We start from the raw sequence: 26,384 nt of genomic DNA, 5'->3' as shown, positions 1-26,384 counted from the left end.
AGATAGAGCTCAGGAGGTAGGGAGGCCATGGATTGACTTGAAAACAAGGGCGAGAATTTGAAAATGGAGGTGTTGCTTGAACTACACCATCAGTATGATCCATGTGAGAGCAAGGCATCTGGTCAATTTCCAATCATTGTTACTTTGAAGGGTTTTTCTCAAGCTGTTTTGCATGTAATAGATCAGAAATTGAGTCAAGTTTTAATTTCCATATAGAAAGTAGTTGTATACCAGTGTCCCTCATCAGCCTTATCTCCCATCTTGGCCTTGTTACCTCCCCAAGGCCTGAGACCTCTGCATCCCTCCAATTCTGACCTCTTCTACTACTTCGATTTTAATCCTTCCATTGTCAGCACTCGGGTCCTCTCACACTTAGAGCTTTAGCTCTGAAATTTCTTCCCTAAACTCTCCTCTCTCCTCCTTTATGACGCTGACATTGCTGATCACGTTGCTGGATCATCTATCAATGTGTTAGTTCAGTATCTACCCTCCTCACTATCCAAAACCCAAATATATTTTCCAGGTGAAGCAGCATTTCAATTGTAATTCCTTAAATCTAGACAATTGTATTCTTGATCACAACATCACCTCCTTTACATTGGCGAAAGCAAACACAGACTGAGTATAGGAGTTGGGCGTTATGTTTCAGGTTGTATGGGACTTTGGTGAGGCCTCTTCTGGAACACTGCATCCAGTTCTTGTCGCCCTGTTGTAGGAAATATATCATCAAGCTGGAGAGAGTTCAGAAGAGATTTGCCAGGATGTTGCCAGGAGTGGAGGGTTTGAGTTATGAGGAGAGGCTGGATAGGCGGGGACTTTTTTGACTGGAGTGTAGGAGGTTGAGAGGTGACATGATAGAGGTTTATAAAAGCATGAGGGGTGTAGACAAGGTGAATGACAACCTGGGATGGGGAGTTTCCAGACTCGGGGATACATTTCTAAGGTGAGAGGAGAAAGATTTTAAAAAGCCATGAGGGACTTTTTTTTTTACACAGAGTACACTTCATGTGTGGAATGAACTTCCAGAGAAAATGGGTGATGTGGGAACAGTTACCAGATTTAAAAGATATTTAGGTAAGTACATGAATAAGGAATGTCTGGAAGGATATGGGCCAGGAGCAGGCAGGTGGGACTAATTTAGTTTGGGATTATGGGTGGCATGGACTGGTTGGGCCAAAGGGTCTATTTCCATGCTGTATGACTCTGTGAATGACCCTGACCTCCCAGTTGCTTTCTGTTTTAAGAAACACTGTGCTCTCATGCTAACATTTCTGTCCTGGACCTGAGGCAATGTTCCAAAGAAGCACAATGCAAGTTCAAGGAACAACATTCCCATTCTCCACTTCGGAACTTTACAGCCTCCAGGACTCAACATTGAATTCTGTACCTTCAGAATCTGACTGCATTACGTCTATATACCATTTTTCTTACATCCTCCTCTTCTGCACCCTCTCTCCCACCCCACGGCTGTGTTGTGTTTGTGTCTTGTTTATTTTGCTCCCAGTATTTTGGTCACACCTTAACGTATGCCCGCACAAACAGAAATTGCTGGAAAGGCTCAGCAGGTCTGGCAGCATCTGTTCAGAACTGATGAAGGGTCACTGGACCTGAAACAATAAAAAAAAGTTACCTCTGCTTTCTCTCCACAGATGCTGCCAGACCTGCTGAGTTTCTGCAGTATTCTCTGTTTTGTTTCTGATTTCCAGCATCTGCAGTTCTTTGTGTTTCTAAATTTAATTTACACTCAATCCAGATGCCTTTTCTTCTCTTCCATTATCAAGCCATGTTTCCTTTGTACAGGGCCTCTGCCTCTGTCAAACGTATAAAAATCTATTTTCCAATACTTTTCAGTTCTGAAGAGGAGTCATCGTCAAAGAGTGTGGTGCTGGAAAAGATAGCCAGTCAGGCAGCATCCTAGGAATGGGAGAATCAACATTTCGGGCGTAAGACCTTCATCAGGAATGTTGACTCTCCTGCCCCTCAGATGCTGCCTGACCGGCTGTGCTTTTCTAGCACCACACTCTTCGACTCTAATCGCCAGCATCTGCAGTCCTCACTTTCTCCCTGAAGAGGAGTCATACAAGAGTGAAAACATTAAATGAGGTCTGAACAAGAGTGACATGGGTCTCAAAATATTCACTCTGTTTCTCTCTCCACAGATTCTGCCCTCCAACATTCTCTGTGTATTTTTCAGATTTCCAGCATCCACAAGTTTCTTTGCCTTTGTGTCTACTTAAGTAAGTTAGAGTCAAATTCTGTCGGAAAATGCATCTGTGTAGCACCTTTGGACATCTTTACCAGTTTAAAAGGTGTAACATTAATGCAAGTGGGTGCCAGCAGAAATAACTAGAACTCCCAAACACCACTGCTGGCCTTTGTAAAGACCATTGTCCTGACATACCAGGTGTAAGAGATTGCTGGTATTATCAATCTCAATTCTAGTCCAAGGCAGCTGTGCTGTTGCAGCAAGGACTCAAGACCTCATTATAAAAGTAAGAATACATGAAAGCCAGAGTATATATTTACTCAGTCCAAATCTCCCACCAGTGGCCAATTAGTGAGGCACTAAATTCTGACAGACAGACACAAATGCATACCATTGTGCAACAGTTGTCCTCATGAGTGATTTAGGGAGGGGTTGGGGACATGGGAATTAAGAAAACCAAAAACAGCAACGGAAGTATTAATCTGGTTGCTTTTAAACCTGAGCTTGTCAGTACAGCAAGGCAGGTGGCTAAGAATCAGTGACATCTCAATTGTAGATGTTTCAATTAGTTTAGATTCTCTACAGTACATACACAGGCCATTTGGCCCAGCAAGTCCACACCAACCCACTGAAGAGAACCCACCCAGACCTATTCTCCACTCTATATTTACCCCTCACTAATGCACCTAACACTATGGGCAATTTAGCATGGCCAATTCACCTGTCCTGCACACCTTTGGACTGTAGGAGGAAACTGGAGCACCCAGAGGAAACCCACGCAGACACAGGGAGAATGAGCAAACGCCACACAGTCGCCCGAGGTGGGAATCAAAACCAGAGCCCTGGCGTTATGAGGCAGGAGTGCTAACCACTGAGTCACCGTGCTGCCCTGTTCATAGGCTCATTCGTCTGTAAGTTTCAGGTGAATGATAAAATACAGCTTGAAACTTGAAGTGCTGATCATGAGCTTAAAGGGAAAGATCTAGCAATGACTAAATGCTGCAAAGGAAAATCCTGAAGATTCCTAGTGTCTCTCACAGTATTGTTTATTGTTTACTTATTCAAAACAACTTCCACCAGATTGATTCCAGTGATGTTAGCTTGAGATGAGGTGTTTGTCTAACAAACAGAGATGTAACAGCTTCGACCTGTATTCTCTGGAGTTGAGAAGAATGTGAGGAGATGGAATTGAGGGATAGAAGATGCTAAAGGGGACTGACAAAGTAGACATAGAGAGGATATTTCCTGATGTGGGGAAATCGAGAATGAGAGGTCATAGTTTTAGGTTAAGGGGTAGTAGATTTAAAACACAGGTGAGGAAGAATTACTTCTCTCAAAGCATCATGCATTTGAATTCACTCCCCCCAGAATGCAGTAGATGCTGGGACCCTGAATAAACTCAAGGAGGAGGTGGACAGATTTTAAATTAGTAACGAGTTGAAGGATTATGAAGTTGGGGGGCAGGAAGAACAGGACAAGATCAGCCATGATCATATTAAATGGCAGAGCAGGCTCAAGGGGCTGAATGGCCTACTCCTGCTCTTAGTTCTTATGCTCTTGCCAGCTAGCAGCTGGTATTTGTGTCAGTCTTTTCTGAGTGAATTTGTTTGGATCCCATTAGTAACATGCATCATGGAAATGTGGCATGATTCACATCATTTTTCTCTCTGAGGCCTCTTCCTACGAGAATGTCAACTCTAGTTGACAAGAATTGTGAGAAATTAACGTTGCTGGCAATGCTGTCATTTATTAACCCACCCCCACCCCGCACTCCCGAGCTGGTGAAGGGGAGCTGGCTTCTTGATGGAGTTACTCTCACTGTATTGTTAGCTCTGGGGTAGGGGGGGTGCAAAAAGGCAGAACCCTTTTTGATTAATTGACTACATACAGGAGGAATGTGTGATAGAACCGATGAGGTGTGGCATTTTGAACTGAAGAACTCCCAGTTTTTAATTTCAACAATTCTATTGTCAAGATTTGCCGAGAAAGCACTTTGATCAGAAAACACTTGGTAGTCTATCATAGTGGGTTCTCACTGTAATGGTGCCACGATGCTAGCCATACGGTCAAAATCTATCTTTTCCACAATGTTTCTGAGCTTGATACTTCCTTCTTGGTTTGAAGTGAAGGTGTTATCCAGCTCAGTTTTGGTCCAGGTGTACTCATAGAGCACTTCTCATTACTAAGCACTTCTTAAATGGACCAATCGGAGACTCTTCAAGTACCACACAAACCAACCAAGGGCCACAGGACAATCGAAACATTTCTAAAAAGGACCCCAGTGAAGAAGGGTCACTGAACCCAAAATATTAATTCTGCTTTCTGTCCACAGAAACTGCCAGATTTGCTGAGATTCTCCAGCTATTCCTGGAGCTAAAGGATAAGAGGTGGCTCGAAATCTACATGGATATCAGCATCATCAGAATGAGATTATGTACAAATAAAGAGATTTTTACTCTGTAAGGGAATCAAGGGTTCTGAGAAAAAGACAGGAAAGTGAAGATTAGGAATTATTAAATCAGCCATGGCCTCATCAAATGGCAGACTGGACTCAATGGACCAAATGGCCTAATTTTGCTCTTATAACCATAGAAAGGAGACAAGTCCTGCTCTAAATGAATTGGTCATAGTAGTGATCCAATCCAACTCAGGTACAGTATGTTTTTTTAAAATTTGTTTGCAACTCCTTATCTTCAAAGCTATTTGCGATTAAAGCCATTAGATTTGCACAGCAAGTTTATCAGTCACAGCTTTGATTTCTCAGCTCTGCGGACTTGTGTTTCAGCTTTCAGTTTGTTAGCATCATGGAGAGATCTCCATATTCCGGGAACGTGGATAGGCAGGCTTCAGGAATTCGGGAAGTTGAGATCTTCATCACAGAATTCCCAGCCTCCAACTGCTCCTGCAGTGACAGATGTGAACAGAATTGAGAAAATAAACACAAAACCTCATCTAGAAAGAGAGGAAACAAAGTTGGAGGAGACACAGCAAAGAACAGAAAGTGTGAAAAGAAAGGAGAACCTTTTTTAAAGCGTTTCTCAGTCCCTGTTCAAGATGGGGACCAATGGGAACCCTACCTCTACATGATCCGCACCTATACTCTTGTATGTGTGCCTTGCCTTTAAGAGAGTTACCTTTAAGGACATTGTATGCATACAATGTTGTGATTCTGCCTGTCAATAAATTAGTTTTTGCCTTTTGAGGTGCACACGAAACAAGCCAGTTGACTTGCTACAATGTCTGCCTCAGAATTTATAAAGTACTTTACTGTTTAATATTATTAGACCACAGGTACTGCTGTCTCATTTGAGAGAGAGAGCCACTGGTTTAACCTGAGGATCACCACACCTCAGGGTGAGGGGAGAGGTTGAGAAGGAGAGTCCTTCATGGTAACCTCAGCTGGTGCTGGGAGTTACATCCACAGTGTTGGTGTCACACTGCATCGCAAACCAACGATCCAACTAATCGAGCCAAGTGCCATTACCTCATGTTGTCCTTCCGATGGACTGTTACATACATTTCGTATGCGCGTCCTGGAGGAATGGCTCCCGCTGGCACCAATAAACTTATTCCTAGGATGGACAGAACACACAGTCAAAGCCCTGGACTCTGAGAAGGAGGCAAAGTTACAATTGACAATTAACAACTTTATCTTACAAAGAGAAAAAGACACATTCGTTCCATTGCCTGTTTCATCCTTAATCAAAACAACCCAATTGTTGAGCAGGCAAACATTATTCTGAGTTGAACTGAATATCACCACAAGTTAACTTGACAAGGACCTTTGGAGGTCTTGCTGATTTATCCTGAGTTTTTGGAATGAATGTTTATTTTGGAACTCATGGTCTTATACAGAATAAACAGAAAGACAGAAATAAATATTTTGCAATGAATGGGGATACAGTGAGGGAGTACCGCACAGTCAGGGAGAAACAAGATTAGTCGTTTGAGTCTAGTCTGACTGTTCTTCAGATCTGAAGGGTGTTGGAAAATGGGGTTTTTATATATTTTTGACAGAGGTGGAGGAGGAGCAAGGGGTCTAATGTGATGGAGAGAAAGGTTGAGGGTCTGCAATGTGAAGATGCATGGCATTTTATGCTGGGCTTCCACACCATCTGCCTCTTTGCTCCTCCTCAGCTTCAGTCAAAAGTGTATTTTCCAACACCCTTCAGTTCTGAAGACGACCTGATACTGGACTCGAAACACGAACTCTGTTTCACTCTCCAGATGGTGCTAGACCTGCTGACCTTCTCCAGCACTCTCTGCGGTTACTCTGTGGATGTTAACCCAATCCCTCATAGGGTAGCACGCTGTCACATAAAGGTGTTAATCACTTGAGACAAAAGGCCACAAAAATTACTCCAATTCTTCCAATCCACTCCCCACCACCTGAGATAGTTGCAAATTTGGAGATGCAGAATGGAGAATGAATCTATGATTAGGTAATGCCTTTTGTAATCATGGAATCATACAGTACAGAAAGAGGCCTTTTGGCCCATCAAGTCTGTACTGCCAATGAAGTCAAGCCATGACTCTTGCCTAGATTTCCTTGTCATATCTATACAGATAATTTTGATAGAGAATAGAGTCATAGATTGAGTCAAAGAGATATACAGAATGGAAACAGACCCTTCGGTCCAACCCGTCCATGCCGACCAGATATCCCAACCCAATCTAGTCCCACCTGCCAGCACCCGGCCCATATCCCTCCAAACCCTTCCTATTCATGTACCCATCCAAATGCCTCTTAAATGTTGCAATTGTACCAGCCTCAACCACATTGTCTGGCAGCTCATTCCACACACGTACCACCCTCTGCATGAAAAAGTTGCCCCTTAGGTCTCTTTTATAACTTTCCCCTCTCACCCTAAACCTATGCCCTCTAGTTCTGGACTCCCTGACCCCAGGGAAAAGACTTTGTCTATTTATCCTATCCATGCCCCTCATAATTTTGTAAACCTCTATAAGGTCACCCCTCAGTCTCCGACGCTCCAGGGAAAACAGCCCCAGCCAGTTCAGCCTCTCCCTGTAGTTCAAATCCTCCAACCCTGGCAACATCCTTGTAAATCTTTTCTGAACCCTCTCAACTTTCACAACATCTTTCCGATAGGAAGGAGACCAGAATTGCACGCAATATTCCAACAGTGGCCTAACCAATGTCCTGTACAGCTGCAACATGACCTCCCAACTCCTGTACTCAATACTCTTACCAATAAAGGAAAGCATACCAAATGCCTTCTTCACTATCCTATTTACCTGCGACTCCACTTTCAAGGAGCTATGAACCTGCAGTCCAAGGTCTCTTTGTTCAGCAACACTCCCTAGGACTTTACCATTAAGTGTATAAGTCCTGCTAAGATTTGCTTTCCCAAAATGCAGCACCTCACATTTATTTGAATTAAACTCCATATGCCACTTCTCAGCCCATTGGCCCATCTGGTCAAGATCCTGTTGTAATCTGAGGTAACCTTCTTTGCTGTCCACTATGCCTCCAATTTTGATGTCATCTGCAAACTTACTAACTGTACCTCTTATGCTCGCATCCAAATCATTTATGTAAATGACAAAAAGTAAAGGACCCAGCACCAATCCTTGTGGCACTCCACTGGTCACAGGCCTCCAGTCTGAAAAACAACCCTCTACCAACCACCCTCTATCTTCTACCTTTGAGCCAGTTCTGTATCCAAGTGGCTAGTTCTCCCTGTATTCCATATGATCTAACCTTGCTAATCAGTCTCCCATGGGGAACCTTGTCGAATGCCTTACTGAAGTCCATATAGATCATATCTACTGCTCTGCCCTCATCAATCTTCTTTGTTACTTCTTCAAAAAACTCAATCAAGTTTGTGAGACATGATCTCCCACGCACAAAGCCATGTTGACTATCCCGAATCAGTCCTTGCCTTTCCAAAGACATGTACATCCTGTCCTTCAGGATTCCCTCCAACAACTTACCCACCACCGAGGTCAGGCTTACTGGTCTATAGTTCCCTGGCTTGTCTTTACCACCCTTCTTAAACAGTGGCACCACGTCTGCCGACCTGCAGTCTTCCGGCACCTCATCTGTGACTATCGATGATACAAATATCTCAGCAAGAGGCCCAGCAATCACTTCTCTAGCTTCCCACAGAGTTCTCGGGTACACCTGATCAGGTCCTGGGGATTTATCCACCTTTAACCATTTCAAGGCATCCAGCACTTCTCCTCTGTAATCTGGACATTTTGCAAGATGTCACCATCTACTTCCCTACAGGCTATATCTTCCATATCCTTTTCCACAGTAAATACTGATGCAAAAAATTCATTTAGTATCTCCCCCATTTTCTGTGGCTCCACACAAAAGCCGCCTTACTGATCTTTGAGGGGCTCTATTCTTTTCCTAGTTACCCTTTTGTCCTTAATATATTTGCAAAAACCCTTTGGATTCTCCTTAATTCTATTTGCCAACACTATCTCATGTCCCCGTTTTGCCCTCCTGATTTCCCTCTTAAGTATACTCCTACTTTCTTTATACCAGAGACCATGACTGAGGATTACAATTAGAATTAGGTTTTACTGTCACATGTACTCAAGCACAGAAGTACAGGAGTACAATGAAGTGTATACAAAGTCGCCACTCACTGGTGCCATCTTAGATAGAGAAACCCAGATTTTAAAAAAAGCCATCTAGATTTTTTAAAAAATCATCAAAGAGACAACAACCAAAATTAAAAAGGAAAGCAGAAATACAAAAATAATCAGTGCCAAGAAAAAAGAGGGAAGCTTCCAGATCTTGTCTCCGTGAGGTAACCTTATCTCTGATCGGTAAGGGGGCCTCCCTGCTAAAGCCTCACATCTCAGTGACACCTGAGATGTTCCCTAAGTGGAGTAAAGGTAAAGGACCTCCAGACACATCAGGTTTGATGGACATTGTGGTGTTGTGGGGAGGTGATGGCCTGGTAGTATTAATGCTGGATTGTTAATCAAGAGGCCCAGGTTATGTTCTGGGGTCAATAGGTTTTGTAATAGAAACTTACAGAATACTGAATGGCCTGGACAGAGTGGATGTTGGAAAGATGTTTCCACTGGTATGAGAGACTAGGACCTGAGGGCACAGCCTCAGAGTAAAGGGAAGACCTCTTAGAATGGAGATAAGGAGAAACTTCTTTAGCCAGAGAGTGGGGAATCTCTGCAGTTCACTGCCACAGAAGGCTGTGGAGGCCAGGTCATTAAATCTATTTAAGATGGAGATAGATAAGTTCTTGATTGTCAAGGGGATCAAGGATTACAGGGAGAAAGCGGAAGAATGGGGCTGAGTAACTTATCTGCCATGATTAAATGGCGGAGCAGACTTGATGGGCTGAATGGCATAATTTCTGCTCCTATGTCTAATGGTTAAAATCCCACTAAGGCAGATAGTGGAATTTGAATTCAATTTTTAAATATCGGGAATTAAGAGTCTAACGTTTACCATGAATCCATTGTCAGAAAATCCCATCTGGATTCACTAATGTCCTTTAGGGAAGGATTCTGCCTTCTTTTCCTGGTCTGGCCTACATGTGACTCCAGACTCATAGCAATGTGGTTGACTCTGAACTGCCCTCTGGGTAATTAGGGATGGGCAATAAATGCTGGCCTAGTGAGTGACATTCATAGCCCATGAACGAATTATAGAAAACTCTTGTCTGAAGCTGATTGGTATAGCTGAGTGCTGAACAGTCAACTCATGGTATGTGGTACCTGTGGTCATGTGAATGAGCTCCACACATTTGGGGACAAAGTCTCACTTTGAAATGTTGCCAAATGAACATTCACCAATCTCAACAAATTAAGAACACGTTTTCAAATTCAGCAAAGCTTCGGGCTACCTGAATTACATTCCCTTTACTCCCCCTGGGAAAGGTAGGAAGAGTTACGGAGACTTACCGGAGTTAGGAACAATGAGATGTCCTCCCAGGATGTTGAAACTCCCGAAAGCACTGCAGGATGGATCCTTCTGTTGAGCTGGGCTCTGGTTCTCGGCATTCTGGGCCTGATTGTCGAGCAGGGACTCTGTGAGCTGTGGAGAGAGTTTTGAAGCCAGCTCCCCCGCTTCAGCCTGAGGTGGGACCCCACACGGGTTATTGTACACCTTAATCTTCAGGTTGGGAAGGGGATCGAGCAACGGCGAGTTGGTCATCGGGATCTTGTCTGAGATATCATGCAAGGCGTACATAGGGCCTCTGTACATGGCAGCAGCGGCTGTGAGGTCTGGTTGCACAGCAAGGAGGTGGGAGTTATCTGCACAAAGGGAGTAAGAGGATAACTGTGGCAATGATAAGAGCCACATTTCATCCATTCTAAATAAAGACAGATTTAGTGCATTGTTTTCCTACTGTGATATCATTTCTGAATAGAATCAAAGAAACTCTACAGTGTGGAAGCAGGTCATTGCTTCCCCTTGATTTGATAAAGGGAAACCTACTGTGTTACTGACCGTTACATAGGTATTAACTGGTCTAGCAGCACTCAATTTTAGCTCATTATACTTCTCTAAAGGACTGGAGGACTGGAGGTATTGATCAGGTCCCTTTTTGTCTTCCCTCTCCTCCCTCCTTCCAGTCTGCAGCTCCTAAAAGTGAAAGGAAATTCTCTCCTAATTCCAATTGTTGCTGAAGTACATAAACTCGAGTTTGGCTCAATCTCCTCTTGGTTATCAATGCTGTTAGGAGTTCATTTGACACGAAGTGCTCAGCACCAAGTTGCCAAGAAAGATGGAGACAGAGAGGAAATGTCAATCTAATGCAGGTGGAGGTATATGATCAATGTGGGATCGTAAGACCAAGGAGTGGAAATAGGCCATTTGGCCCATCAACCGAGTGAACCTTCTCTGGACTGCCTCCAATGCTACTGTATCTTTCCTTAGATAAGGGGCCCAAAACTGTTCATAGTGCTCCATCTCTAGTCTGACTAATGCCTTCTATAATTTGAGCAAAACCTCCCTACTTTTTATATTCAATTCCTTTGCAATAAAGGTCAACATTCCATTTGCCTTCCTAATCACACTGAACGTATAATGGCAGATAATACTGAAGGCAAATGGAAACCTTTATTCGAAAAGGATTTTGGCTTGTTGTAGAAGTTGTTAAAGTGTATAGTGTCCCACACCAAGGGCCATTAAAGGTACATTTATGGTGTGGGAAACCAATTGATTGTCAACCTGTCAATCTTTTTAAAGCACCTATTTCTGGAGTTAAGAGCAGGAGAGACCCCATGCCAGTCACATTTGATGTGGAGTATCTTCCCTCAATCTATAGTCTCTTGTCAACCTGTTCCATGACAAACTATCTATGGAAGCCAACGTAAGCACTTGCTTTGTGAGCATCATTAGATAAGGGGAAAGTCAGGGTTGAAAATGTTATGCAGAGTCAAGAGTGTTGGTTAGCTCAGTTGGCTGGACTGCTGGATTATCAGCAGAGTAATGACTGAGGTAACCATGAGAGACTCTCTTTCTCAACCTCTCCCCTTGCTTGGTGGGGTGTGGTGACCCTTAGGTTAAACCATCCCCAGCTCTCTCTCTCTCTCTCCCCCTCACACCCAAATAAATCTACAGGGTGAATCATTTCATCCAAGATGTTTCTTTATTTGCAGAGACATTCTGTTTTGTTCAACAAACACACAAAATGTAGTCACAGTCAGTCAATGTGGCATCTTACAACTTCCTGCTTTCAGAATATAACCAGTCTGGTTCCAGGCTAAAGCTCTGAGACAGATTCTGAACAAAGCCTCGCACCTACAATGCAGGGGCCTCCTTTAGTATTTTCCTATTGCTCTGCCTGATTGTCATGACAGTGTAGCACTGACATTGACTTTGTAAACACTTTACATACTGTCTAACACTCTCAGTCACCTGCAGAGATGTATTATCTGACACTCCACTCACACCAGTTGTATGGTCTATTGATCTCTCTGCCTATAAACTCAGGGTCTGTGTGCGCTGCTGTCTTACTGCATCTGACGAAGGGGCTGAACTCTGAAAACTTGTGACTATAGCCTGATGTTGTGTGACTTCTGACTTCATCCACTCCAGTACCTCCACATCATCTCTCTCTCCAATGAGAGAGCCACCCTTTGGCCCTGTAGGATCATTACAACTTTACTTATAGACTCTCATCATTTGGTTCAAAGATGGGAAGTGTTACAGCATCTGCCTGGAGTACTTCAATGTTGGATCACACAGAAGCAAAGACTTCACTGTTGTATTGTAGGTGTAGGACTGCAGAGAGAGATTGAACACACCAACCTTGCCTGGACGTCTTGATGCTCACTGGCTGGAAGCCACCATTCAGAGCTGCCGAATCTCTGATGTCAGAGCTGAAGTCCCGGTGGTTCTTCCGGTAGACAAGCATCACCACGACCAACAGAATGGCGAGGCACACGATCACTGCCACCACCACAGCAACATAGAGAGCCACATCGTCTGATCCCGGAGTGGCTGCGCAGGAAGGAGAAAAGAGGCTGTTGGAATTTGTAGGCCGTCTCATTCCGGGCAGGCAGTCAGCTCCTTTGGGACATGATCAGGAACTCTGAGACACACCCAGTGGTGTGTGCTCTTGTTCCTACCCTCCCCCTCCCCAACAACCATCACCACTTCGTGCTGCTCAGGAAACAATTAATTAAATAAAACAAAATAATGGCAGAGCGACACAGAGTTTTTGCTGCAATAAACATTTCATTAAAGCATGCGGTTTCACATTCAAACATACACAACCAGGATCAGCAGCAGGCCATTCAACACTTTGAGCCTGTTACACCATTCAATGGCATCATGGCTGACCATCCAAATCAGTATCTTGTTCCCACTTTCTCTCTGTGTCCTTTGATCCCTTTAGCCCTAAGTACTGTATCTAATTCCTCCTTGAAAACATTCAATGCATTGGCCTCAACTGCTTTCTTGGGGCAGAGAATTCAGCGGTACAGTGGCTCAGTGGTTAGCACTGCTGCCTCACAGCGCCAGGGACCCAGGTTCAATTCCTGCCTCAGGCGACTGACTGTGTGGAGTCTGCATGTTTTCCCCATGTCTGTGCGGATTTGCTCTGGATTCCTCCCACAGTCCAAAGATGTGCAAGTTAGGTGGAATGGCTGTGCTAAATTACCCATAGCGCTCAGGAATATGTAGGTTAGGTGTGTTAGCCATGGGAAATGCAGGGTTTCAGGGACTGGTCTGGGTGTGATGCACTTCGGTGGGTTGGTGTGGACTTGTTGGGCTGAATGGCCTGTTTCCACACTGTCGGGATTCTGTTCTATAATTCCACAGGGACAGCCTAGAATCAGGGGTCACAGTCTAAGGGTTTGGGGTAGGCCATTTCAGACTGAGATGAGGAAAAATCTGTTAACCCAGAGAAAAGACATTTCTCCTGATATCCTTAGACTGTGACCCCTGATTCTAGACTCCCCTGTCATCATCCTTCCTGGTTTCTATGAGATCCACCCCCACCATCCCCACACATCTTCTAAGCTCCACAAATATAGTCATAACTGATCCAGTGTCTCTTCATACATCAGTTCTGCCATCCCAAGAACTGGGATGGCAGTCCGGTAATCCTTTGTTCCACTCCCTCCATAGCTAGAACATCCTGCCTCACATAAGGAGACCATACAATTCCTGCCTGCTCCCAGTAACCCGTCACCCACCCCATTGCTCATTAAGAATCTAACTCTGCCTGAAAAATATTCAAAGATCTGCTTCTACTTACTTGTGAGGAAAGGATTCCAGAGACTCACTAACCTCTGTGAGAAAAGAAACCTCCTCACTGCTGTCTTCAACAGGTGACCCTATAGTTCTAGCTTCTCCTACAAGAGGAAACATCCTTTCCCCATCCATCCAGTCAACTCACCTCAGGATCTTATTTATGTTTCATTCAGGTCACCCCTGACTCTTTTAAACACCAGCAGAAAAGCACCTACTCCAGCTATTAGGTGAGGAAATGATGACCATCATCAATTATGGAGCCAAGTGAATCCTCTCCTGTCCCTTTATTAACAAAGGGATTCTAGACGCGAGCACTGCAGATTGCCAAATTCAGAGGAATTTCAGAAACAGTCCATGACTTAGAGCTGGAATCAGAAATACTTCTTTCTTCTATTGAGATTTCACTTGTGGAATATTCCCATGGGAAATTCCAAATTGTACCTTTGGAATTCTTTCATATCACAAAAACTTGCATTTTTTGGTTCCTTTAGTGTGGCCATAGACCTTTTAGTGATTGACAGGGGTGTACTTGGATGAATTGTGTCAACGAGCAACAGGAGGTGACATGAAGGCAGGTAAAGGAAACCCTTTGGTCAAAAAGGTAGGTTTTAAGGGATCGCCTTCAGCATTAAACTCCTGAAGCCTCTCACCTGTTCGAAGGTCTCACCCGACAGCGAGGTTTAGGGGCTGGAGCAATGATCACCAATGGGGGAAACGCACTGTTTAAAATCAAGAATGTGAAACAGGCTAAGATTGGAGGAGCATGGGAAGGTTGTAAAAAAGCCTGTAGAGCTGGGTGAGATTATCGAGAATATAGTGGCGATGCATTTTGTTACCAAGCTCACACAAAATGAATTCTTTTCAATTGTGGGGAACCAGCACCTACAGTGAAAGTTCAGACCATTTAGCAAGAGCAGTCAGTTCACATTTCCTCACTCTGATAAATTGGATCCATTGGTTTCTGTCAATCTTTGAAATATGTTCCCATCAGATACAGCTTACACTTCTGTTTTACTGAATAGTACCATGACCGTTTAATAAAAAAGCAAAAGCTAACAAAATGTTGTCATATCCACATTAAATTCCTGACTTTCCTGGAGACTGGAAGAAAAAAATGAGCAGCGAAAATGCAAAATGAGAGAGGAAGAGATAAAAGTGGGAATGAGAGATGGAAAAGCAGCAAAGGAAGGTGGGTAATTAGGAAGGAAAACAAACTGTTTTCTTTGTTCTCATGGGAATTCTCCAGGGAAAGGTTTAAAAACAATGTGCAAATCCTCAACATGCCACACCCCACAGATCCTTTCCAGGTCATTAATGAGAGGGTTATGTTGCTAACATTACCTGTGATCTCAATGTTTGAGCCCTGGGCTTGACTTGAAAACAAGGCAACTTCAAAATCACAATGCAATTTTAGTCTCTGTAAACTAGCACTGGAAATATAGTCAAGCTCTTGATGTGAGATCAAACTGAAAAGTTAAAATATCTAACATAAGTAAATGCTAACATCAGGAGCTGCAGACATCAGAGAATGAGTTTTGTTAGCTTTCCTTTTTTAAAAAAAAATTGATCTTGAGGTGAAATCCATCCATAACGTCTAACCAACATGGAGCTAAAGTGACAAATACATTTTGCTTTCTCCTCCAAACGCAAACCTCTTCCATTACTATTTTATAAATCATTCAAGGGAAAGGGGCATCGCTGGCTGGACCAACATTTATCACTTATTCCTAACTATCCTTGAGAAAATTAAAAATCACACAACACCAGGTTATAGTCCAACAGGTTTATTTGAAAGTACTAGTTTTCGGAGTGCTGCTCCTTTATCAGGTACCTGGCGAAAGAGCAGTGCTCCAAAAGCTAGTACTTTGAAATAAACCTTGGACTATAACCCGGTGTTGTGTGATTTTTAACTTTATCTACTCTAGTCCAACACCGGCACCTCCTCGTCATATCTTTGAGAAGGTGGTGAACTGCCTTCTTGAACCAATTCAGTTCTTGGAGTGTAGATAGATCCACAATGCCTATAGGGAGGGAGTTCCAGGATTTTGACCCAGTGACAGTGAAGGAACAGCGATATATTTCCAAGTCAGGATGGTGAGTGGTTTGGAGGGGACCTTGCATGCAGTGGTGTTTCAATGTACAGGTATCTTGTCCTTCTAGATGGAAGCAGTCATGGGTTTGGAAGGGGGTGTGGATATTTACTACAGTGCATTTAGTAGATGGTACACACTGCTGCCACTGTGCATTTGAGGTATAGATGGAGGAACAAGCTTTGTCCTGGATGATGTCAAATTTTTTTGAGTGTTAAAACAGAAAACCTGGAGAAACTCAGCAAGTCTGGCAGCATCTACGGAGAGAAAGAAGCACAGTTAATGTGTTTTGAATCCAGTATGAGTCTTCTTCAGAGCTCTGTTTCTCTCTCCTCAAATGTTTCCAGACTTGCTGAGCTTCTCCAGTATTTTCTGTATTTGTTTCTGTTCGCTTAAACTGAGATTCATCGATTTGAGTCACAGTTGTGTAATGATGTGGAAAGGTTGCAAACTGCCATGAATTCTGAAGTTTCTTTTGATTCCAACAGAACAACGTTGTTAAACTCATTCTTCTTGAGAATCCACTAGTAGGCCTCAGGCCTCTTCGTGTTTGAAAATACCTGTTGCTTGGCACTCAAAGGAAAAAAGCAATATTACTTAGAAATGTAAGTACTGGAGCTGACGTTTTCAAGGCAAGATGGACCAGTATGAATCATCCACCAGTTTTATTGATATTTTTTACTTCTTTTCCATCAAAGGTTCTGCACACTCTACCCCACCTCGCTCAGTCACTCTCTTCAACCCCCAAACAACCACCTGTCACCAAACAGGACAAACTCAAAAAAAGCAAAGTAGTTAAAGCAAAAGCTCCAGGCTGCAAATAAAAATCAAACATTAACACAAACTAAAGAACAAAAAGCAACATAAGAAACAAACTTACAGGAATATCCAAAGTCTGTTCGACCTTTCTGTTCTGTGGAAATTTGATAAAACAAACCTTCAAGAAAATAAGCAAAACAAGAAAAGAAAAACGGATGAAAAAAATTAAAGGTTCATAAACACAAAGTATATAAAGACAATAGGTTTGCCCCTTTGTGGAATCTCTGTCAGGGAACACTAAGTGCAGCTGATTGGATTGTATGTTCCATTAAGGCATAATGACTGGGCTGATTGTATTAGTGTGTGGTAACTCGTGTCACATTGGCATCAAACACTGTGTTCAACTGGGAATCTAGTGGGGGTTTGTTGGGGGCTTGGGGGAGTTGTTTCCAATGTCGATGAGCATTAACATACATAATGACTATTTTACTTCCTGATATAGCCACATGCTCCCTGTCCCTGGGCAACAAGTGGTGTGACGATCCAGACTGATGCTCTCTCATCACACTGGCCAGAATTGTGCCCTTGCGTCACAGGGTTAAAGACCCTCCATTAAGGATCTCTATTAGCCCAGGCCTGTGGGAATGCTCCCCTGTTAAATTTACCATCCTTCTAACAGGGTTAAATCCATAATGATATGTCCAGCAGTTAGTGCTGAGGTGAAGGGGAGAAGGATTGGGGGAAATTCTTCCTTAATTCCTTCCAGAAAATATGAAACAAGCTGACATAAAACTTTAGGTTTCTGAATAAAAGTACCCATGAGAAAATGGCCTTCTCTTGGATTACTTGCCCCCTGCTGAGGAAACAAAAGGAAAAGTGAAATCTTTGCTGAGGCTTTGAGACTGACCTGCGAGACTCTGACAAGAAGTGCAATGAGGTTCAGGAGGAACTGCTTGGTGGAATTGCTGGGTAGGCGATAAATTGTTAATTAGTACATCACCATGCCTTATATCTTTGTACCAGTCCTCACAATGCAGAATTTTGTAGGTTGTTCAGGGAGAGGCAGTGCTGAGTCAGAGAATGAGATCTCTGATCATTTCTCAGAGTGTGGGATCAGACAATAAGACTGTGAGACATAGGAGTAAAAGCAGGCCATTCGGTCCATCGAGTCTGCTCTGCCATTTAATGAGATCTGATCTGATAATCCTCAACTCCATTTTACTGCTTTTTCCTCATAACTTTTGATTTCTCTGTCAATTAAAAATCTGTCCGTCTCAGCCTTGAATATACTTAATGACCCAGGTCGACAGCCCTCTGTGGTAAAGAGTTTCACAGATTCACTACACCCAAGGAGAAAAAAGATTCTTCCTCCTCCCCCTCCTTACTCTTGAGATTATACCCTCTAGTCTTAAACCCTTTCACAAGGGGAAATATCCTCTTCACATCTACCCTGTCAAGAGCTGAAGTGTTCCTAGAATGCTACAGCGAATCTAACTTTGCATTTTTGGCAGACACACCTGATAGGTTCGGCAGAGGCTTCATCGGCAAATGGATTATACGGAGGTTGATGGGGTCTGTGAGTCTGCCATTGTCCTCTGCAACAGCAATGTAGCTCTTACTGCTCACTTGCTCTATCCCTGTAACCCCGCAATTTTCTTTTCCCTCACGTGTTTGGCTAATTCCCTTTTGAAATCCAGGAGTAAATCATTGCCACTTCACTCTGGGGCAGTGCATTCTATTGACTCCAAAAAGTAGCTTTTTTTCCCTCAAACAAAAGCAGAAATTACTGGAGAAACTCAGTGGGTCTGGCAGCCTCTGTGGAGAAGGAAACAGAGTTAATGTTTCGAGTCCACTGACTCTTCCTCAGCACTGATTGTAATTAGGAAAAGATGGTATATTGGCTGTTGCCAGGGGGTGGGGGGGCGGGGGGTGGTGAGAAGTTGGGGGGGTTGGGGGTAAAGGAGTGTGTAATAGATGGAGACAGAGCCTAGAGGGAGAGAAAGATAGGCAGACAAAGACATGGTTAAAGGTGAGCCAGGGAGGAAGCGTTCCAGCATTTCCACTGCAAGTTGAACAGAAGTATTCAAAGTACCCAAGTTCTAATCCTATCCTCCAGGACAGAATAACCATGGCTGAGGATTTGTAATCCTCCACACTGTGGATGCCAGAGTAATCCTGAAGTATTGGAAACACCAAGTTGTCTCCTGTCTGGAGATTTGTCCCTCACTGGTATCTCACTCTCTCTCTCTCTCTCTCTCTCTCTGTGTCTCACACATCCACAGGATGGTCAAGTTAGAGAGCATCATGTGGGTCATACTGATCAGCATTTCAGAAATGAACAATGCCCCCCCACTTGGCAACAGGTAAGATCTGAACCTATTCTTTTTTGGCTGTGCAATGTTTGACATGTCCTTCGGAGATTCATAAATTTAAATTTAGCTTTCAAAGTCAGGCTGAGAGGGGTTATACAGGATGAAGAACTGCCCTGTTTTCCCGAGTGCCATGGGCATCACTGGAAAGATTGCAGTCCTTGGCTGTACCTGGACATGTACAACTTCCACCACATTCCAGGGAAGTTCTTCAGTAGGAGCAGGAACACTCACCCACATGTACTTCACCATTGAATTAGATTGGATACTATGAGACCATACTGAAAGAGGAATATACCTACTTTGGAGGCAATTCACAGGAGGTTCACTCAGCCCAATCCTTCAGTTAAGGGGTTGGTCTTATGAGGAAAGGTTGATTAGTGTGGGCCTGTACTCATTGGAGTGTAGAAGAATGGGAGGTGACCTCATTGTAACATGGAAGAGTCTTGACAGGATAGATGCTGTTTCCTCTTGTCAGCTCGGGGGTGCAGTTTCAGACAAAAGGGCTCTGCTACTTAAGGCAAAGTTAGAAATCACACACAATACCAGCTAGCTACCTGACGAAGGAGCAGTGCTCCGAAAGCTAGTGCTTCCAAATAAACCTGTTGGGCTATGACCTGGTGTTGTGTGATTTTTAACTTTGTACACCCCAGTCCAACACCAGCTCCTCCATATCATGGCTATTTAATACAAGCACAACAAGGGATTTATTTTTCTCTCTTAGAGGGTTGTTCATATTTGAAATTCCCTCCCTCCACCCCCCAGAGGCTAGTGGAGGCTGGGTCATTGAATATATTCACAGCTGTGTTAGTCAGATTTTTTTTATTGACAAGGGAGTCTAGGGTTATGTGAAGGAACAGGCGTGACAATCGGGTGAAGATCGCATCAGATTGGCAATAGTCTTACGGAATGATGGAGCAGGCCCTACTCCCTTATTGTCTACGTTGGCTTTTCTGTATCATAATGCTTGTTTCCTTGAAACAGAAGATTGTGGGTTACCGTCCCATTCTGGGGTTGCAAAATGTACAATGCAAGCTGACCAGCTCCAACTCCCCTTGCAAAACCAAAGGAGTGCTGTGCTGTCTGCGGAGCTGTTTCTCAGAGAAGGCTTTAACTTGCGTCTCCGCTCACCTCCCAGGTAAAAATAAGTAATTCTGGTGTGGTATTTTTCCCCTTCACTTTTTCGATCATGCAGCATTGCCCTTTGAGAAGGGCACTGCTTGTCACTGGCCACCCTGATGTTTCCTTTCTTCCTGGTGGTGGAAATTGAATAAAGATTTATACCCCTGTTGTCTTTCACTGTGTCTCATACACACACATGGGTGCTGGAGAAAATATAAGCACGTTGTTGTGGTTCTGTTCGCCGAGCTGGAAGTTTTTGTTGCAAACGTTTCGTCCCCTGGTAAGGCGACATCATCAGTGCTTGGGAGCCTCCTGCAAAGCGCTTCTTTGATGTTTCCTCCGGTGTTTATAGTAATGTCTGTTCCTGCCGCTTCAGGGACAGACCACTATAAACACCGGAGGAAACATCAAAGAAGCGCTTTGCAGGAGGCTCCCAAGCACTGATGATGTCGCCTAGCCAGGGGACGAAACGTTTGCAACAAAAACTTCCAGTTCGGCGAACAGAACCACAACAATGAGCACCCGAGCTACAAATCTTTGCACAAACTTTGAAAAATATAAGCACTACTGAAGTTGGGTGGCAGTGTCGGGGTAAAGTTTAAAAAGAAAAAAAATGGAAAAAATAAAAATAATAAAAATAAAAAGTGAGTGTCAGAGGTTGTGTCACTCTGGTAACTGACTCTGAAGAGGCAGTGCATAATCAAGGGCTATTCACGTGTAAACAAAGGGTGACTACTGTCTTTGGAGTTATGTCATTATCATTTACCTTGGTGCTGTTTATGAGAATTTGCACAAATTAGCTGCTGCATTTCCTGCTTTGTAACTGTGATTACATTTCAGAAGCATTCCATTAGTTTGAAAGCCCTTTAAGGACATTCAGTGTCTCTGTTGGCATTACACAAATGCAAAGTTTAATTTTTCCCTTTGTTTAACTCTGTCAGGCTTCACATCTGTGATCAGGAGCAGTCTTCCTGCTGTTGCTGATATCAATGGCTCACAGACTAAGTGGAACACTCCTCCCTCTGAGTGCAGCCTGGATAGCATCAACCTTGGGCTGACAGTACAGTACCAAGCTGGTCAAGTCTTTACCATTGAATCAGGAAATCAAACAGCACAGAATCAGGAGGCCATTTGACCCATTGTACCAATGTCAGCTTTTTGAAAGAATTATCCACGTGGTTCTCATCTCCGTCTGCAATATCCCCCTAAACCTTTCAAATGTCTCCTTTTCAAGCACTTTGTCCAATTCTCATTTTGAAAGCTACTTTTGAATGTGCTTCTCTCACTGTTTCTTAGACAGCAAGTCCTTCAGTTCACATCCCCAGGGGAGGGAAAAGAGTAATTCAAAACAAAAATAAAATACAGCAGATGCTGGAAATCTGAGACAGAAGAAGAACTCTGAAGAAGATTCACATTGGACTCAAAATCTTAACTCTGTGTCTCCGTTCAGATGCCACCAGACCTGCTGAGTTTCTCCAGCACTCTCTGTGTTGATTCAAAACAGTCCAGTGACCTATGGTATTGGGTTTAATGAGGCAGGCAGGGGCCAGCTGTGTAATAGCGAGATGTGATAATGTGTTAATGGCTTTATGGAAAGTGAATACTTTGTTTTGTTCTCGGAATTAAAACGGCCAAGTCCATTTGCTACATATTCTGCCCACTCTCCTGCGACGGACTGTAAACTCACATCTTTTGTGGTAGCAAGTCTGACCCACAGTACTGACCCTCCAACAGTGCAGCGCTCCCTCAGTACTGACCCTCCAATAGTACGCCGCTCCCTCAGCACTGACCCTCCAACAGTGCAGCGCTCCCTCAGTACTGACCCTCCAATAGTACGGCGCTCCCTCAGCACTGACCCTCCAACAGTGCAGCACTCCCTCAGTACTGACCCTCCAATAGTGCGGCGCTCCCTCAGTACTGACCCTACGACAGTGCAGCACTCCCTCAGCATTGACCCTCCAACAGTGCGGCACTCCCTCAGTACTGACTCTTTGACACGGCGGCACTTCCTCAGCATTGACCATCCGACAGTGCGGCACTCCCTCAGCACTGACTCTTTGACACTGCGGCACTCCCTCAGCACTGGCCCTCCGACAGTGCGGCACTCCCTCAGCACTGACCCTCCGACAGTGCAGCACTCCCTCAGCATTGACCCTCTGACAATATGGCACTCCCTCAGCACTGACCCTCTGATAGTGTGGCACTCCCTCAGTTCTGACCCTCTGACAGTGCGGCGCTCCATCAGCACTGACCCTCCAAAAGTGCGGCGCTCCATCAGTACTGACCCTCCAATAGTGCGGCGCTCCCTCAGCACTGACCCTCTGACAGTGCAGCACTCCCTCAGCACTGACCCTCTGACAGTGTGGCACTCCCTCAGTACTGATCCTCTGACAGTGCAACACTCCCTCAGTACTGACCCTCCGATGGTGCAGCACTCCCTCAGTACTGACCCTCTGACAGTGTGGCACTCCCTCAGCACTGACCCTCCAACAGTGCGGCACTCCCTCAGCACTGACCCTCCAACAGTGCGGCACTCCACCAGCACTCCCTCAGCACTAACCCTTCGATACTGCGGCACTCCACCAGCACTGATTCTTTGACAGTGCAGTATTCACTCAAAACTGCAGTGCAGAATCAGCCTAGAAGGGAAATTTAAATTTGAAGCAACAGTTAAGCTAAATTGCCCTTTTTCTCCCTGATCATCATGTTTGCCCAGCCTATGATTTTCACAGAGTATTTGAAAATTGCTGGAAAATTGAGAGGTAAATAACTTTCACTACGATCACAACTGTGTTGTCTCTGAGCATCAATACCATAGAGTTCCTGAAGGTGGCACTGAAAGTACCTGAAACATCTCCACATTGGACAGCGTGACCCATAGGGACTTTAATGTTTTAGATGGATGTCTTTCAATGTGAGATTTTTATCATTAAAGGTTTTTAATTTGTCTGCAAAGAGGTATCTGACCAAAGATGCCACATTCAAACTGGCATCTCTTTCAAATTCAAATCACATGTCTCCACAAATTCAGGAAAGTTTGTGATTTCTAACTTGCAAACCTGGTGAATGGAGATAAAATAATGTCTCTCCTAAAAAAAAGAGAAACGTCTGACATTTTTCATTTTCCTGCTGCTCTCAGCATCGAGCTTCACACTGCATCAACGTTAATGACTAGGGAGCTGGATGAGGAAAGGGAACAAAGGCCTGCATTTCTGTAGCACCTTTTGCAATGTCCCAAAGTGCGTTCAACGGCCAGTGAAATATGTGAGTTCAAAGGTTTTCTTTTTGAAGCACAGCAAGATTGGCCACCAATTTGTGCACAGCAAGATCCCACAAATCGCAACGAGATCAACGATCCGATGGCAATGCCAGCTGAAAGATTAATGTTGGTCTCGACATCCCTGATCTACTTTGAGACACACAGGTTGATTCCATCCATGCGCTAAAGTTAAAAATCACCTTCATCAGGTATTGATGGTAGTCAATGAAGGAGCAGCACTTCAAAATCTAGGGCTTCCAAATAAAACTGTTGGACTATAACCTGGTGTTGTGCGATTTTTAACTTTGTCTACCCCAGTCCATCACCGGCTCCTCCATAGCATGGCCATCCATCTGAGAGAGACAAGATAGAGCCTGAACTGAACGTCTCCTCTGAAACCATGCAGTGCAGTGCTCAATGGCAGCATATTCCAAACAGTGTGATCCTGTAACTTTAATTGTGTTCTCCTGCAATCCAGTGTCTGTCATGAATGTGTGCAGTTTACAACCTGTCAGTTTCATGGCCTTTCGCAGGGAGAGAATCTGGAGGGATTGTGAGCCCTTCTGCCTGGCTCCACCTTGGGATATATTCCTTCAGCCCAATGTTGCTAAAGGAGAGTGGTACTCCATACAACATGGGCCTGGTACAGAAATGGGGAGACAGCTGGCTTGGAGATAATTCTTCATTTGCTGAATCAATTCTCTCTCTCTCTCTCTCTCTCACACACACACGCACCCTCAAATACATGCACACACACAGACACAGACACCCTCATAGACACACACACAGACACCCCCTCACACCACACACACCATCATAAACACACAAACATCCTCCTTTATACACCCTCACACCAAACACATATCCTCATATTCACAGACCCCCTTCACACACTCATACATATCCTCACATCCCTCATAGAAATACACACAGACACCCTCACACACAAACACTCATGCACACACACATACACCCTCCTTCACACATCCTCACACCACACACACACACCCTTACACACACCTTCCTTCACACCGCGCACACCCTTATATATCCTCACAGAAATATGCACACTCACACACACACCATCACACAGTCAGTCACACATACATACACACATCATCACACACACATACCCTCACACCACACACACACTCTCATACGCACACACACCTTCACACACACTCACACCACACACACACCCTCACACAAACACACACCCTCATACACACACACCCTTACACACACACCCTCCTTCACACATCCTCACACCACACACACACTCTCATACACACACACACCCCTCACACCGCACACACCCTCATATACTCTCACCAATATATGCACACACACACACACACCTTCACACACACCAGCACTCAGTCACACATACATACAGAGAAAGTGAGGGCTGCAGATGCTGGAGATCAGAGCTGAAAATATGTTGCTGGAAAAGCGCAGCAGGTCAGGCAGCATCCAAGGAACAGGAGAATCGACGTTTCGGGCATAAGCCCTTCTTCATTCACACATCATCACACACACATGCCATCCTTCACAAACTCTCACACCACACACACACAGTCCCTCACACACACATACACAGACCATTACACACAAACACCCTCCACCACACACCCTCACACCACACATACACTCCCTCACAGAAATATATACACACACCTTCATACACACACACACCCTCATACACATAATCAGACACACATACCCTGACACAACACATACACCCTCAGACCATTTTACTTACTTACATACACACACACACCTTCCGAACCTAAGTGTTTGGCTGCAAAGAGCTTGGAGATGTCATGAACCGTAGAATGATTAAACCATTCAGTCTGCTGTACTTACACTGCCCCTCTGACAGAGCAATTCAGCTAGTCCCACACCCCGTCTTTTCTGTGTACCTGTGCCAATTGCTTTTCTTTAGTGAATTATCCAATTCTTTTGCAAAGACCTCAGTTGGTCCTGGCTCCACCCCACCCTCCGGCAGTGTGGCCTAGATTCTCACCATCTGCTGCAGCAAGTTGGTTTTCCTCCTATTGCATGTGTTACCAAAACATCAGTGCCTTCTGGCATTTAATCCTTCCCCAGTGAGGATAGCATTGCCCCACCAATCCCATCTCTTCCTGTCACCTTCTCAAGTTCTCTTGACAATGTAAAAGGTGCTATATAAATGCTAGTCATTCTTCTTATTTAAATTGAGGAGAGGATGGGAGTGTGTAAGAAGCTCACAGTATTAGAATAGGGTTTAAGGTGAGAGAGGTGCAGGGCAGAAAGTCAGAGCGTAAAGAGTTAAACGCGTGACTGCGGACCAGGTGGGGGGTACGCCCCTGGCTCCTCACTTACTTTGCATGCACAGACCATCGGTGCAGTTTTTGGAGTCTAACACTGGTCCTGGACAATCCTTGCCGCCGGTTTTAGGGGCAGGGGCGATGCACTCCCTCCTCCGCCAATGCATGCATTCCGTCCCACAGGGTGACCATTTGCTCCATGCCGTCCACCCACCATCAACTACAGTTCGACAAGAGAAAAACATCAGTAAGTATCGTCAGGAAGGAGGGCGTGTGTGTGTTTCTTTGTGTGTGTGTGTATGTGTGTGTGTGCTTTTGTGCATCTGTGTGTGTGTGCATCTGTGTGTGTGTGCATCTGTGTGCGTGTTTGTGTCTGTGCTTTTGTGCATGTGTGTGTGTGTGTGCATTTCTTTGTTTGTATGTCTGTCTGTGCACTTGTGTGTGCGTCTGTTTGTGTGTGCACGCACTCGCGTGTGTGTGTGTGTGTCTGGTGGAGGACCCACATTAACAAACCTAAGATGCTTCTTCATTTGGGGATGGTGAATGACCCCATTCTGGTG

General features: G+C 44.4%; 2 protein-coding genes and 1 long non-coding RNA gene across 7 annotated transcripts in view; 2 read left to right on the top strand and 1 right to left on the bottom strand.

Annotated features, from left to right (window-relative positions):
- bmpr1ba (bone morphogenetic protein receptor type 1Ba) overlaps nucleotides 1-5,414 on the top strand; it is a 584,628-nt gene extending 579,214 nt beyond the window's left edge. The window contains exon 13 of one of the 2 annotated variants that reach the window (XM_087979920.1): nucleotides 4,539-5,414. In XM_087979920.1, coding sequence (XP_087836046.1) covers nucleotides 4,539-4,669 — 131 coding nt within the window. In that variant the 3' untranslated portion in view covers nucleotides 4,670-5,414. The remainder of the gene's footprint in view (nucleotides 1-4,538) is intronic. The other variant, XM_087979918.1, reaches the window with a different exon arrangement.
- The window catches only part of LOC122539499 (netrin receptor UNC5C-like), a 402,437-nt gene that overhangs the window by 35,002 nt on the left and 341,051 nt on the right, over nucleotides 1-26,384 (bottom strand). Inside the window, exons 7-11 of one of the 4 annotated variants that reach the window (XM_043674426.2) lie at nucleotides 25,880-26,044; nucleotides 16,887-16,943; nucleotides 12,468-12,659; nucleotides 10,112-10,465; nucleotides 5,691-5,778 (exon numbers count right to left, since the gene is read on the bottom strand). In XM_043674426.2, coding sequence (XP_043530361.1) covers nucleotides 5,691-5,778; nucleotides 10,112-10,465; nucleotides 12,468-12,659; nucleotides 16,887-16,943; nucleotides 25,880-26,044 — 856 coding nt within the window. The remainder of the gene's footprint in view (nucleotides 1-5,690; nucleotides 5,779-10,111; nucleotides 10,466-12,467; nucleotides 12,660-16,886; nucleotides 16,944-25,879; nucleotides 26,045-26,384) is intronic. The other 3 variants (XM_043674428.2, XM_043674427.2, XM_043674430.2) reach the window with 3 other exon arrangements.
- Nucleotides 19,046-23,790, top strand: LOC148139893 (uncharacterized). Its single transcript, XR_015753303.1, has 3 exons — nucleotides 19,046-19,128; nucleotides 20,119-20,272; nucleotides 21,198-23,790. It is a non-coding gene; the product is annotated as an uncharacterized LOC148139893 (long non-coding RNA).

This window comes from Chiloscyllium plagiosum, unplaced genomic scaffold, assembly GCF_037043375.1.
Source record: "Chiloscyllium plagiosum isolate Xiang-an unplaced genomic scaffold, Cpla_swu_hap1 HiC_scaffold_36, whole genome shotgun sequence".
In the NCBI taxonomy this organism is placed as follows: domain Eukaryota; kingdom Metazoa; phylum Chordata; class Chondrichthyes; order Orectolobiformes; family Hemiscylliidae; genus Chiloscyllium; species Chiloscyllium plagiosum.
Note: the sequence above shows the minus strand (reverse complement) of the source record. Positions and strands in the feature narration are given on the sequence as shown.